The sequence below is a fragment of the Ambystoma mexicanum genome, chromosome 4p (assembly GCF_040938575.1).
Source record: "Ambystoma mexicanum isolate Mex_15411 chromosome 4p, UKY_AmexF1_1, whole genome shotgun sequence".
Lineage (NCBI taxonomy): Eukaryota > Metazoa > Chordata > Amphibia > Caudata > Ambystomatidae > Ambystoma > Ambystoma mexicanum.
Window position 1 is genome coordinate 32,897,896 of NC_090927.1, and position 16,119 is coordinate 32,914,014.

A 16,119-nucleotide genomic window follows, 5' to 3' on the forward strand; every position below is an offset into this window, starting at 1 on the left:
GGTACCAGCAAAAGAGGAAAATAGGGGTAAAAAAATCCAAGGAGAGTCACTACATCTGTGCTCTCATCCCCTATGCCATGAATACAGTTCAAACTTTAATCTCCAGAGAAGTCAGAGAACGCGATGCCAGGTGCCTCATTCATCTTGCAGCATGTATGACCAGAGGACAATTTCAGTGAAGTTGGGCCACTTTACGATGGAGATCGAAATGATCATTTCCATTCCAGGATGATTATATCAAGACTACACAGATGGAAAAAGAACCTGGATGGGAGAGCAAGATGCTTGTGTATCCCGCAGCAGGACAAGAAGACATAGTCATTGAAGATATGAAGAGAATGGATTGCCCTGATATAACAGAAATAGCATGATCGCCTGGATGTTGGGAACGAATTCAAGTCTTAGTCCGTTGATGAGTGAAGTCCAAGAAGGGATGGGAAGGAGGACTCATGTCCTGTGCAGATCATCTACTGAAGTTGGAATATGTGCAAGAGGTGCAGAGAGTGAACAATGGATGTTTGAAGTCATGGGCTAAACATGCCAAACTGCTGACATGGGAAGAAGATGGTCCAATGGTTGTGATCCCATTGGTAATTGCGACATTGTGCTTCTGAAGACACAGAAAGAATTGTGTGGGAGATAACAATGACTTCAAAAACTACAGTTGACGTTTCTAGGATGGGAGCACAGACAGCTGTCCTCATGGATCAATATCAGGCTTGTGCGCTCATGGTCTACATGAAGCTGCCCAAGGCTTGGGGAGAAATGTGCTCCCTGGTGCGTATCCATGGTCCAGCATTAGTGATTCCTCAGCGTGACCTGAACATAGGAGAATTTCCAAAAGTAGATGTCCATTTGAGAACAAGAAGATCGCTTGAATTTCTTAATCGAACCAGAAAAGAGAATGACACTCAGCCAAATCAATAGAAGCATTTGACTCCATCTCTTATGAACACAGGTTATTCAGAAAGACTGCTTCAATAATTATGACTATCTTCATGCCTGGGATCCAGGCGATGTCCAATACTAAGTGGTTGCAGGTTACAAGATGGGAGCTTCTGAAGACCATCAACACCACCATAAAGGGATTCAATGCTATCAAAAAAGAGCTGAGGGCCATATGACTAATGATCCTGCAGAACACATATGTCCTTGACATGATCTCATCGATGGAAGGAGGAGTTTGCACCAAAATCAGACCATCATGGTGTACATTCATACCTTCTCACAATGACAAGAATGGGACCTTGACAGGGGCCATGAAATTGCTAACGAACCTGCATAACAAGATGGAAGACAGAACAATGGACATTACAGATTTCTGCAGAATTCTGCAGTGGATGGCAAACATCTTCAAGTTTCTTGCAGCAGTATTGGTGATGCTGATGTTTGGATTCTGTGTAATCAGGATAGTGATCACCCAATGCAAGAAGACAGCAAAGAAGGAAGTAGGAATGTAGATCATGATCAATGTCGAGTCAGAGTTTGGACCCAAGGAATTGACTGATGAGGATGTCAGAAAATATGTGGAGGCCAGCATCATAGCAGCTAAAGGAACGAAGTTCCTGTATCCGAAGAATCATAAGAAGTACATGGGACCATGGGTGTAGTGTAATCCAAATGGACAGTGCAACTACATGACCTGGAGTGTAGATGAGCATGTTAAATTCAAATGGCACCTTGAGGTGGGTGATGAAGATTTGGATTCCGAAGAAATACTTCTTCGAAAGAAAATATCAAGATATGGAGACCATTGAAGAGGTGACTTGACCAGAGGGGGGAACTTAAAGGAACAGTTACATGCCACTGCAGGAAATGCCTCCCCTATCTCCTATATATTGGAAGCCTGAGATTGTGCCATGCTTAACACCAGCAGTTGTGACCATGCCACAGCGAGTATTGGAAAGAAGGTATCCTCTGAGAAAATCCTATCAAATGTATCCCCGAAGAGAAGACAATCTGAGGGAGGAACTCCCTGAAGGAATATAAAAAGGAGCAAAAAGAGGAGCTGGTGACATCACAAAAGACCAGCATGACAACCTAAGAATATTGGTTGCAGAAAATGCATGGATCTTACAGAAACTGATGACGAAGTTAAGAATCAAGTAAACCTTCATATGCGAAAATGCAAGCCATTCAATAACTGTACAGATGGTATAATGCAAGTAGATTAAGTAATCTTAGAAGCTTGTTACATGTAGTGAATAGACTGCAGGCAAATCCGAAATGTTATAGAAAATGGACATCAGTGTCATGAATTTAGTAAGCCAGGACCCATGGAGAGAAAAGGCGAGAACTTTGTTGCAGCAAGATTTAGCTGAGATCATGGAAACGAATGGTGAGGCTGTTTGGCCTGCTATCAAAGCTGAAGCAGCCATGGTAGGTTATCTATTCTTGAAGGCAGAAAATATGTGAAGCTGAATCATCCCTTGTTAAGGTGAAAAGAAAGAACACCAAGCGTGCCAAGTTTTATTCATTTAAGATATTTAAATGCTGCATAATGGACCAAATCATGGTCTCCTGTCACTTGAACCAAGGATGGAAATAGAGTTAAGCGTGGAGTTCTAGAACAACGGTAGTGAATGCCTGTACTCCCATATATTCATAGAGACAAGAATACTTTAAAATCACATCGCAAAATCACAAATGGGAGGCACATTAATACCCTGAAATGAAGGTCACCCCCCACCGCACGTTGAAACAGGTTCAGGAGGAGGAACAAATAATGACAGGGGCATTTTCTGACGTGTCATGATTTTCTTTTAAGTTTGAAAGCCGCGGTTTAAACTGGGGCTGTCATACTTGATCTTCCATCCTCTACAGAGGGATGCACAGGCATTATTCCCCCTCAGGCCTTTCACTTAGAAAGGCCCTTTAATAATGTCCCATCTCAGTGAGATGTGCTCTGGATGTGTGCAAAGGGGGCTGGACAGCACATACTTGTGCTATTGTCCAGTCAATCCTGAAGTGATCAGGCCATCTTTGTTAATAAGTTCTGAAAGCATTGCAAATGAAACACAAGCATTCACCGTGCTTCTTTCATCTGTGCTGCTATTTGGGAATAAGAGAGGGCAGGGTGGGGGGAGGGGTCAACAGCACAATCGGCTAAATGGCCACACTCACCGCCAGCTTTCACAACTACCATTGGGACCCCCTACCCCAAAATGTTGATGCTGGCTTGATTCCTGATAATGCTCACAATCCCATTTAGAACCACGGTTACATGCATGTTCATTTAAATGGACCGAGCTGCATGTATCTATAAATAGTCAGCTACCAGGTTTCACTGCAGGACTCCCAGCAGGTACATGCACACCCACATTGTGTTGGTCTGCCCTGTGAAAAGTATTTGCATTATTCTGTGATCTAGCAGACCTATTGGAGCATACAGGCATATTCTCTTATGCAGTGTTATGTGCTATATCTGAGCCCTGCTGCTTGCTCTTATGCAATGCCATGTGGTATAGCTGAGCCCTGCTGCTTGCTCTTATGTATTTTTGTATTTTTATTAGGTTTATATAGTGCTTTAATCCAAAGCGCTTTACAATATAACAACGGTAAACAAGAATAATGAATGTAGCATAATAACAATCATGAAACAAACCAGCGAGACAATATATAGAACAATTTACCTAGGTAGGGGAAGGTGAGGGGAGGGATAAGGGAAGGAAGAGGATGAGGGATAAGGGAAAGGGAGGGAAGGGAAATGGATAGGAGGGAGAATAGGGAAGTAGGAGAGTAGGGAGGTAGGAAGGGAGATCGGGGAAAGGAGAAGAAGAGATTTGAGAGAGGTACGGAAGGAGGAGTATGTGGGAATGGAGCATACAGAGGAAGGTAAAAAGTTCCAATATAGGGGGCCAAGAGCTGAAAGGAACGTATTGCCATGTGCTATAACTGAGCCCTGCTGCTTGCTCTTAAACAGTGTCATGTGCTATAACTGAGCCCTGCCGCTTGCTTTTATGCAGTGTCATGTGGTATGACTGAGCCCTGCTGCTTGCTCTTAAACAGTGGCATGTGCTATAACTGAGCCCTGCTGCTTGCTTTTATGCAGTGTCATGTGGTATGACTGAGTCCTGCTGCTTGCTCTTATGCAGTGGCATGTGGTATAACGGAGCCCCACTTGCTCGTATGCAGTATTCGTGATCTCGGAGGAATCCCACTCTGCACTGATAAAGTTAATCCTAAAGTGCAATCTCTATCTATTTCCAGGAGGGGGGGATTCAGTTTTTAAACATTGAGATAGAGATGGGGTCATGACAGGTTTCGCTATTCAGGGTGGCCTAATAATCCATCCATTGAGTAAAACAGTTTAATTTCTATCAATTTCTTTTTTAAAACAAACAATTAAATGTGTCACACATTTATGTCCATTAATTAGTGCAGTGCAATAATTTGTGTTGGCCATCTTGAATAGCGAAACCTGTCATGACCCTATCTCTGTCTCAATGTTTAAATACTGCTCTTATGCAGTGCCATGTGGCATAACTGACCCCTGCCGCTTGCTGCATTTTTCAAGTAATTTCAGTCACACCAGGGGGAAATATCCCAGGGTAATATGTATGGGAAGGAGAGATGTACTTAACAAACCGGTACAATGGAATTTGAGCAAGTAAGAATACCTGATATTAAATGTAAAATCACCAAATACTGCAGGATTTTTAGATGTAAAAGTCATGTTGGGCTAAGAGAAGTTAGTAAGTAGTTGGTCAATCTCTTCAAGTAAGTCCTTTGCTCATGAAATTCCTGCGTCTGCCAAATGCATCATGCCCCCAACTGTCAGCAATTGCTGGCACCCTTGGCATATGCTTTGTCCCCCCCCCAACTTTCATGTCACCCCATGTTGTCCCCCTCATTTGGCAGGGGCCCTTTACCTTTAGATGACATCATGTCCCTCCAACATTTTTACCCCTAAGCACTTGCACCTCCACTGCTATTCTTTTTTTCTTTTTGGCAGCCATCCCCGCAGCCCCTGATCACCAGAGTCTTTGCTTGTTTCCTATCTAGTGCCTGCCTCCCTCCTACGAGTCCTCATCCGTTCCCACTATAGTATACCCTACCTCCCCAAACCAATGACTCCAGCTTTCCAGTCCCATCAGACCTCTTCCAGCTTCTGCCTTTCTATGTGATAAAAACGCATGTGGCCTTCTCGACAGGTTAGGGGTCAAACGAAGACGCCTGTTGGGAAAAGGCTGTGAGAAGCCACAATCACTTCCAGTTAACTCCCAACCCCGGTCCCCCGCTTCCCCAATCCTTCTTTAAACACTGGTCAATTGCTACCTTTTTACATGTGGGAGGGGCTTATTCAGATTTCTTTTTCTTACTAAAAACAACTTTGAAGATCATACCATAAACACCTCGATCACAACTACGGTGGCATCCGATCTGGGTTTGGGGTTTTGCCCTTTCATTGACTTTTCTGGGGCACTAGGACCACCGGCACAGAAAAATCTGAGACCCCACTCCTCTCTTCTTCCTCCAAATCCCCTGTTCCAATACCAGGACCTTCTCTTCTGTCACTTGCTTGAGACCCCACTGGCACATGTCATGAAGGTACACAATCATTAGTGAACTAGTGGCATTCACACCTGTAGTGCACATCCGCTTGGCTGGGTCATCTTTCTGTGTAATAGGACAAAACCTTCTGTGACTGCTAATACTCACTGCCTTCTATTATGAATAATAAATCCTCTTTTCTGCCAAAGAAACTTTTCGACATGTATAGCCTTACCTAATGGAGACCTATCTTTAATCCCAACCTTTGATTGATGTAGCAGTGCTCCTTTCCTCTCTATAGGAGGGCAAAAGCATTCCCTCAGATTTGCCTTAAGTGGCTCTCCCTTCTCATTGACTGTATCCCTTAGGCAGATACCACCTGCTGCCTCCGATAGTGGTGCATAAGCATCTAGCTGCATCCTAGGCTAGATAGCTAACAACCTCTCCCTTGTCGAGCGGCCTCTACAAGCGAGTTTCTATGTGCACTCTAGGTGAGCTGCTTATAAGTTCATCCTAGGTGAGCTGCCTCAGCAAGATTTTCATAAGCATCTAGGCTAATCCTTGGCAAGTTCGTTCATAAGCTTGTCCTAGGTGACTGGCTTCTTCTAGCTGTTCTGAAGCTTCTAGGCGTGTCCAAGGCATGCTGCCTAAGCTAGCTGTTCATAAGCGTCTAGGCTCATCCTAGGAAAGCTCATTCATAAGCTTGTCCTAGGTGAGCTGCCTCATCTAGCTGTTCTGAAGATTCTAGGTTTGCCCAAGGCATGAGGCCTAAACTAGCTGTTCATAAGCGTCTAGGCTTGTCCAAGGCATGCTGCTTAAGCTAGCTGTTCATATGCGTCTAGGCTTGTCCAAGGCCTGCTGCCTAAGCTAGCTGTTCATAAGCGTCTAGGCTTGGCCAAGGCATGCTGCTTAAGCTAGCTGTTCATAAGCGTCTAGGCTTGTCCAAGGCATGCTGCTTAAGCTAGCTGTTCATAAGCGTCTAGGCTTGTCCAAGGCATGCTGCCTAAGCTAGCTGTTCATTAGCGTCTAGGGCTTGTCCAAGGCCTGCTGCCTAAACTAGCTGTTCATAAGCGTCTATACTCTTCGTAGGAAAGCTCATTCATAAGCTTGTCCTAGGTGAGCTGCCTCATCTAGCTGTTCATAGGCGTCTAGGCTTGTCTAAGGCATGCTGCCCAAGCTAGCTGTTCATAAGCATCTAGGCTCATGCTAGGTAGGTGTGGGCCACAGCTAGCAGTTCAAAAGCTTCTAGGGTCATCTTAGGTAGCTCCATCACCTATCTTTTTATATGTTTCTAGGCATATCCAAGTCGCGCTGCCTCCGCCAGCTGTTCATAGGTTTCTAAGGTTGTCATAGGCAGGCTTGTGTAAGATCATCCTAGGTGAGCTGTCTCACCTATCTTTTCACATGCGTGGAGGCTCATCCTGCCAAGGTGCCTCAACTAGCTGTTCTTAAGTGTCTAGACCTGTACAAAGCATGCTACCTAAACTCGCTGTTCATAGGTGTGTAGGCTCATTGTAGGCAAGCTGCCTCAGCTTGCAATTCATAATTGTCTTGGCTTGTCCTAGGCGAGCTGCCTCAGCTTGCTGTCTAGGTAAGGATTTTGAATTTTATATATCTTCTATAAAGAACAAACCCTTTTATTTTTGTATTTATTTATTGGACATTTAAACGGCGCCTATACACAAGTGTTTCCAGGAGCCACAAAGCAAGAAAAGGGGCAGGGGATATAGGAAAAAACAACAGTGACAGTCGTACTAGGCCTTGTGACGTATTTACCATACAAGTGCAGAGACAAAAAAGTGCAGGGGAGGTGGAAGGGATTGTAAGGGGGAGCAAAGGGGGTTAGGAGTAGGAGTGGGGGACGTAGAGCAAGCGCTGAGTGAAGCCACGAAGGGCAAGTGCCAGAGGAAAGGCAGGAGGGGGAAAATAAGTCCTGAAAATAGGGTGGACCAGATTAAGGGTAGTCTGGGAAGGGAGCCCGATGTTTATGTTTATGTTTATGGATTTACAAAGCACTTCTGGTATCCAAAGTCTTACGGGCACTGACAGCACGACATGGTACAGGCCTAAGGAATAATATTATCATGTAGGATCAGTGGAGAGGCTTTTATTTCCTGGGGATAGAAGAAAAGAGCAGTTGTCAATTTCTTTTTAAAAACCTCAGTCAAGGCTATGGTCTCAATGCTGGCACTAGGGCATTCCAGGCTAACAGTGCCACCATATTAAATGATCTGTTGCATGCTGCATCGGTATTGCAGCGCATGGTGTTAAGAAGGTTAGTGGTATCCAATCTTAAAGACCGTGTACTAGTTTTTTTTTTGTTTACAATGGCTTCAATTAAGTAGGATGCATTTGGCCCACAAGGCATTTGTGGGTTATAAGTAATGGCCTAAATTGCACCCTGGCCTGTATAGGGAGCCAGTGAAGACTCCTCCCTGCTCCAGACCCATGGTCCCTCCTGTGAAGGCCCTTAGTGACCCTCACCGCCCCGATCTGATGACCTGTAGACTTTAAAGGTTGTTTGAGAGATTCCCACTAGCAGGCAACAACAATAATCCAGTTTGAAGCCTATGATGGCCCTGGATAGTGTCTCCAAATTTTTCTCAGGAATTAAAGGTCAGAGATGGTGAAACAGTTTGATGAAATAAGGAGGTGATGAAATCAACCTATTCACCTGGGCCTTCATATTTCAGTTCATATCACAAAGAATACCTAACATCTTGACCTTACTCTTCACCTCGATACTGCAAATATCTATGTTGAAACTTGTGTATATCGGACCCAATGTCTCGAGTTTAGATTCTAAGCCAATAAGCATGAGTTCTGTATTTGCAATACTAAAGGCCAAACCATTAGCCACCATCCAGTTTTGGATCTTTTGGTATACCTTGTTAATATTGATTTCGTCATCACAATGTGAACCTGAGATGGGAATAACACATTGCGTGTTGTCTGCGTAATTCTCAAAAACAATCCCTTCACATTCCAGCATGTGAAAGAATGGGATCATAAAAATATTATAAAAACATGGGGAGATACATGCTCCCTGTGGAACCCCATATAACAGAGTGGTTGGTTTGGCTTCTTCCAGGTCACTTACAACTCTCACCTGTCTGCCACATAAAAATGAGGAGATCCATTGAATCGCCTTAGTGGAGAAATTGGCTGTATCCCTTAGCCTGGTGGACAAAATGGTGTGGTTCACCAGGTCTAAGGCTGCCGAAAGATCTAAAATCATGAGTAGGGAGATTTGACCTTTGTCCATGCCTTGATGGAGATGAGATTTCAGAGCCAAAAGAGCGGTCTCTGTTCCGTGGTTTTGTCGAAATCTGGATTGGTATTTGTGAAGGATCTGATTGTTATCTAGATAGGGAGAGAGTTGATTGTAAGCTACTCTACCCAAGATCTTCAACAGAAAAGCAGGGTTCATAATAGTTTTGTAATTAGAAGGTGTAAGGGGGCAGAGATTCGTTTTTTTCAATAGTGGAGTAATCCAGGCATTTTTTATGTCATCTGGAACCCGATTGTGCTCTAAAGAGGCATTAACAAATTTCATAAGTGCCGGGATCAATATAGGGGGGCGCACCTTAATCGTGACGGCAGAACATGGATCACCCTCGCAACTCGCACTTCTTAGCTGAGCTATGGTTTTGGCAAGTTCATCTTCAGATATCGGAGAGAAATTCAATGATTCAAGCTCATTAACCTGGTTAGGAGTGTATATATTGGCTTCAAGATCTTGTTTGCTCATGGATATTTTTTCTCCTCGGTTGTGTCTCTGATGCTGTCTAATTTACTAAACATAGCGTCCTGTATTTATTTAAACAAGGTATTATTTTTAAGAATGGGGTCTTGAGTTGGGCCCTGAATGTGTTCTTGCTCTTTTAATATTTGGAAGAGTTCCTTACTATCTGATTTAGTGTTCACTATCCTTGCATTTATTGACTCCTTTTTGGCTAATATCACAGCTTGTTTATAATTAGCAGCAGCGGTTTTATAAGCGACTAGACTAGATGGATCTCTAAGCTGGCGCATGGCGTAAAATAGCTTGAATTTTTTGGTCTTCAGTTCTCTGAGATTATTATTAAACCAAGCGTTTCTCCTGTATTTGATTCAGTGTTTTAGCTTGTCTAGGACAAACCTCTCAGAGGTTGTGCTGAGGGAATTCACAAGAGTATTGGTGATGTCTTCTAGACTTCCAATATTGCTAACTTCTGCATTCAGTGTTGTTGCTCACGAGCTAAGGTTCTCTTTGTTCAGATTGTTATGACTACTGACATCACATGGCACATTGGGCTCATTTACTCTTTTGGTAAAGTAGTTCATCTGGGTTTGAAGATATATACAGCAATGGTCCGACCATGGACATGGCTCTATGTCTGTGAGATTGAGATTGAGAGTAGAGACCCAGTCCAGGGTGTGTCCCTTAGAATGGGTAGGTTCTCTGATGAAGTGAGCGAAGCCCAGGGAATCAAGAGTATTTTCCATGACCCCTGCTATAGTGTCCATATTGCTGCCCAACCAAAGGTTAAAATCACCTAAAAGAAGTAATTAAGTGTTAGGTTTCAATAAGGACAGCAAAAGATTGCTCAGTAGGTTAGGGAAGGATGGTGTCTGCTGACGTAGCACAATAGGACTTTCACCAATAGGAGTTCTGCTCCTGGTATGAACTCAATCTTGCGTTCCCAAATTTTTAGCTAAGATCTAATAATGAGGGCTACACCTCCCGCTCTGCTGTCAACTCTATCAACTCTGTCAACTCTATCCTGCCTTTTCATGTGATATCCCTCTAGTAGAGCCAGTGCCAGCGCTGGATCAGCCGCTTCATGGCTCCGGGTCTCTGCGAGAGCACAGATATCTAAATTGCATTCTTCAATAAGAGTAGCCACTTCCGTGGCATGTTTAAGGAGTGATCTAGTGTTGAGCAGCATGCATTTCAGGATACAATGCGGCGAGGTTACACTCTTAGAATGCTCCTGTGATAAGTTTTGCTTGAGAATGTGCTGCTTAGGTTTATTCAATCTAATATGTTATTTTAAATGTGTGTAATGTTATAGCGAGAGGGGGAGTTCATCCCGAGGTATAGCACTTTATAGTGGGTTCCCTCTGTGCTTCCTCAAGCGTGTCCTCCTCCATGTGGGCTTTGAAAGCAACCTCACAAGGTGGGACAGCGATGAGGGGGTGCTGGATGACGGTATCTGAAGGAATTTGAGCATTGTTTCCCGGCCCATACTGGTCAAAATTAACCTATTTTTCTGACTCCTCCTCTGCCTGGGCTTTAGAAACGGGGGTAGGTTCTACAGATACGTTTGTAGGAGGGTTCTCTGTTTCCTTCATGTCCCTAAACAGGTAGCATGGGGGCAACTGCGACATACATCTTGCATCTAACTTCTCCCTTGCCATCCTTATAGTGTTTAGGACTTCTACAATCCCCATGCTACAAAACTTACTGGGGACCGATGAATACGGTATCCGGCCTACCTCCTACCTCACCGAATGAACCGGAACAAAACGGATGCTGGGGTAGACCACTCAAAAAGGAGGGCCTGGCCCCTGTAAGACTAAAAAAAGGGTCCAAGCAGCAGTCATGGTGGCAGAGGGACATTAGCACGGGAGGGGGAGAGGGAGAGAGAAGGAGGAGGAGAAAAGGAAAGTCTTGAGAAGTTTGCAGAATTTAGGAAGATCTGGGTCAAGTCTGAGGAGGGCAGGGAAGCCATTCCAGAGAGAGGCACATGCTGAGGAGAGGGATCTACCTCCCACTCTCTGCTTGGAGAAACCTATTCCTCACAGTCATTCCCACACATACTCCCTGCAGATTGCACATGTAGCAAAATATGTCCTGCCCGAAACTGAATTGTACTGGGACACAAAACAAGCTTGGGCAGCAAAAAACAGTAGCCCCATTTCACGTATCACAATGTTCTACTTGGTATAATGTCTTGAGAAGTATCTGGAGACTGATTGCTTCGTGGACATTTGTGAACAAAAGATAAGGGGTCATTTTTTGAGTCCTCTTTGCTGCTATTTTTACTCTTCTGCAGGTTTTTCTGGAATTGGTCCTATGTAAACCTGACTGCCCTGGATTTTAAAGCTCATTTCTAGCTAGAGGGTGCACTAAATCATTAAAATGGCCCACGTCATATCAGAAAATTTAACAAATTAATCAGACTTGACGGCCCTTTATGTATTGAAATGTTTCCCTATGGGCCTGTCCATGCCTGAACTCAAATCCCAGATGCAATTCTTGATTTATCAAACCCTCTGCCGCCGCTGAGGTCCCCGCTGATGTCCCCGATGCCCGCTACTTTACCACCACACCACAATGCAATGCTGGGCGTTAATGTTTCAAAGTAATCCTTTACATTTGAGTGGATTTCAATTTCAGTGCAATAATAGGAACTTGGAAGTGCACACACTTCGTGACCTATCAGTACTCATCAAGTGCCTTTTTCCTTTCCAGAAAACACGGAGAGAAGACAATGGAAAAAGGAAACCAAAGCTCGGTGATGGACTTCATTCTTCTAGGATTTTCAGTCTCACCGCAGATAAAGATTGTGCTGTTTGTGGTGTTCCTCACAATTTACCTGGTCACACTGATTGCAAACAGCCTCATCATCACAGTGGTCAGAGGTGACTCGCGGCTGCACTCGCCCATGTACTTCTTTATTTGCAACTTGTCCTTTGTAGATCTGTGTTACTCATCAACAAATGTTCCAACATGTCTTGATGGGTTTCTCTCGGAAACTAACACCATCACCTTTTCTGGCTGTGTGACCCAAGTGTACATGGGATACTCCTTGGGTGCCATCCAAGCTATCCTTCTCGCTGTCATGAGCGGGGATCGCTATGTCGCCATCTGCAACCCCCTTAACTATCCACGTATTTTGAGAAGGTCTGTCTGTATGAGACTCACTATTGCAACCTGGGCCGCTGGGTTCCTCCTCCCCATTGTGCATGTGTCCTTAACAATGACAGTGCCATTCTGTGGACAAAACAAGATCAACCATGTTGTATGTGAATTGGCAGCTGTGCTGAGCTTAGCATGCGTAGATACCCGCCTTATTGAAGCTGTGATTTTTGTGGTTTCTATCATCGTTCTTGTGGCTCCTCTATCCCTTATCATCTTCACTTATATTCATATCATTTCCACCATCCTGAGAATGCCGACCTCCACTGGCAGACACAAGGCATTCTCCACCTGCGGTTCTCACCTGACGGTGGTGAGTCTCTTCTATGGGACAGCCATAGCAATATATATGAGTCCCAGGTCGCTGATCTCAAGGGAGAATGAAAAGTTTGTGTCTCTCGTCTATGGTTTGATGATGCCCATGTTGAACCCGCTCATTTATACACTAAGGAACAAGGAGGTTAAAGGGTCTATGAAGAAAATGTTCAGCAGATACATAACCTGGTACATGTTGAAGAGTTGAGTGTAGGAAGGCAAAAGCCATGGGGTTTCCTTCAAAGGTACCATCAGAAGTGGCAGCCACTCCATATAGAGCATATTCATCCCTGACCTCCAGGAAGAAAACCTCTTACACATGGAATTCTGTATCGGGAAGCGAGGGGGAAGTAGGATTAGTGAATTCATAAATAATAAGTCTTGGCTGACATACAATGAAGAGAGCATAAATCGCTCATCCTTGAGGATCGGTTTGACCGGATGGAACCAATACTCAGAAAAACTGATCTTCTACTAATAGCAACAGGATAGAGCAGCTGATCTACTCCTGTGACATTCTAGCAAGAAAAAAGTGCTTCATTTCCAAAGCCCATTGGCAGATCTGGGGGTGTAGTTAAAAGGTAATGATGCTATGTTACTGTGACGTCAGAGGTAGAATGTGTGGAATGTGGTGCATTGTGTGGTTCCACTGGTTATAGTTGGTGCGTCTGGGTGGTGGGCACTGGTGCGATGCATGTCACTTAACTTGGAACCTGTGACAGTAAACTACACTTAAATTAAACTTTATGTTACAAAAAAGCAAGGGCGAGGCGCGCACTCCAATTCCTGGCCAATATATTACCTGAACAAGTGTCCAAAAACAATCACAGGGTTAAATCCCAATCACAGGGTTAATTCCCTTTTTGCACTGTTGTGCTCCTCCAAGTGTCCAAAAAAATCACAGGGTTAAATCCCAATTTGCAGCTCAATAGTTTACAGGGTTAATTCCCTTCTTGCACTGTTGTACTCCTCCAAGCGCTTTAGTATCTGCAATACTCATCAAGGAGGCTGAGTTGCTATTCAATTCAGGTGAAACCAATGTAAATGGAGTTGCAGTCTCTAGGAATTATGGTCAATGTAGTGCACCCATTTAAACAATTCGGGTGACCAGTGAAAGACTCTCCCCCAACACACACATCATACCCTTAGCAGGAGGAAGGGGGAAAACCATGATTATGGCTCTCCAGTGTAGGGCAAAATAACCCTGGTGCTGCAGCCTCTGGAGTCCGGATCTCCACAAGTTAAATGTTCAAAAAAGCAGGAGCGAGGTGCGCACTCCGACCACACCTACACTTAATACACATTTAACCTATCCGCATAAACCTTTCTCCTTCTCCCCACTCACTACTCTCGAAGTAGAAAACATCATAAACAATTTAAAACCTTCCAATTGCCAAGGCGACCCCTGCCCAGCACCTATTATCAAAGAAGCATCTCATGAGCTAGCCACGTTCATTACAGCATTCATAAATGCTTCTTTCAAGACGGGTATTGTCCCCGACAACCTAAAGGATGCATGGGTTATCCCACTCCTCAAAAAACCCTCCCTTGACCCTAATATCCCAACTAACTTCAGACCTATCACTACGGTCCCATTCCTGCTCAAGATCCTGGACCGCGCAGCTTACCTGCAGATTCAGGATTACCTCGAACTAAACAATCTCCTGGGCTTAAGACAATCAGGGTTCCGCCCTAAACATGGCACGGAGTCAGCTCTGATCGACTTGAAAACTCAGATGGAGTCACTGAAGGATAATGGGAAGCTAGCTCTTCTCCTTCTCCTCGATCTCTCTGCGGCTTTTGATCTGGTCAACCACCAAATACTCTGCCAGCATCTCAAATCCGCAGCCCACTTCTCCGACTCTGCCAATGCCTGGATCCACTCATTCCTGAGCAATAGATCCATGAGGGTCGTCTCACCGCTGGCATCAGCGGATCCCTCCCCCATTCACTGTGGCGTTCCTCAAGGCTCGTGTGTATCCCCTACGTTGTATAACATATTCACCAAGCCCCTCTTCGATGTGCTTGACTATCTGTGTGTCTCCTAAACTAACTACGCGGACGACACCCAGATACTCATCCCTATCACAGGAGACTACACAGCTGACACCAAAGCCCTTAACGATGTTTACTCGGTCATCCAGGCCTGGATGGCACAGCACGAACTTTGCCTTAACGATGATAAGACTGAGCTCTTACTTTTAGGATCAAATCATCGGCTCAACAAACTAGACCAAACCTACAAGTCCTTCATTATTGACGGCAATGACATTAAAGTCTCCAAAGATACTAAGACGCTAGGGGTCTATCTTGACTCCTCGCTTTCTCTGAACAGACAAATAAATGCAGTTAGGTCAGCTTCGGCCTATACCTGCAAACTTATCACTGCCTGTAGACCCTTCCTAAACTCCACCAACTGTATCACACTCGCCAGAACTCTTGTTATGGCCAAAATCGACTACTGTAGTGCTCTCTACCTAGGGACCACTCAGTCTAACCTTAATAAATTGCAAACTGTACAAAATAATGCCTTAAGGGCAGCCTTAAACATCCTGAGACGCTCTCATATCTCCTACGTCAGATTGGACTTACGTTGGCTCCCGGTAAAACAGAGAATTGCCCTGAAAACCCTAGCTTTGACTCACAAATGTCTGAACAACAACGCCCCACCTTACCTGTCCACTCGCTTCTAACGCCACACCTGCACTCGACCTACCAGAGCAGCCCAAACTCACAGCCTCATCGTGCCTAGATGCAAACTCCAAAAAGCTGGTGGGGTGAGCTTCCCCGTCCTGGCCTCCAAACTCTGGAACACCTTGCCTACACCTATCAGAATTGAACCATCATTCCACTCCTTCAAGAATAATGCTAAAACATGGTTGCTCTCCCAAGTCTCATGAGACCTTGACACAGTCCAGACTCCATGTGGGGTACAGAACTGAATTTACATTTTCTCTCTGCTCTGTCCCTGTATTATACGCTGTTAATGGTACCCTTCGGTACATGTATATATGCTGTATATTTTTGTAACTCACTGTAACTACTGCTTTTTGTAACATGTTTAAGAGTATGTACATGTATATATGCTGTATATTTTTGTAACTTCTGTAACTACTGCTTTTTGTAACATGTTTAAGAGTATGCGCCTGGTTGCCCCTGGGCCTGGTTTTTTGTGCTTTATAAATAAAATAAAATAAAATCAAATCAAAATATTACCCGAACAAGTGTCCAAAAACAATCACAGGGGTAAATGCCAATCACAGGGTTGATTCCCTTTTTGCACTGTTGTGCTCCTCCAAGTGTCCAAAAAATTCACAGGGTTAAATCCCAATTTGCCGCTCAATAGTTCACAGGGTTGAGTCCCTTCTTGCACTGTTGTACTCCTCCAAGCACTTTTGTATCTC

At 44.3% G+C, this 16,119-nt stretch overlaps 1 protein-coding gene across 1 annotated transcript; it reads left to right on the forward strand.

The window, feature by feature from the left end:
* The first annotated feature begins 11,972 nt into the window (after positions 1-11,972).
* On the forward strand, positions 11,973-12,923 carry LOC138452711 (olfactory receptor 2K2-like). Its single transcript, XM_069605059.1, has one exon. It carries the CDS (start codon positions 11,973-11,975, stop codon positions 12,921-12,923), a length of 951 nt encoding a protein of 316 aa, XP_069461160.1.
* Positions 12,924-16,119: the final 3,196 nt, after the last annotated feature.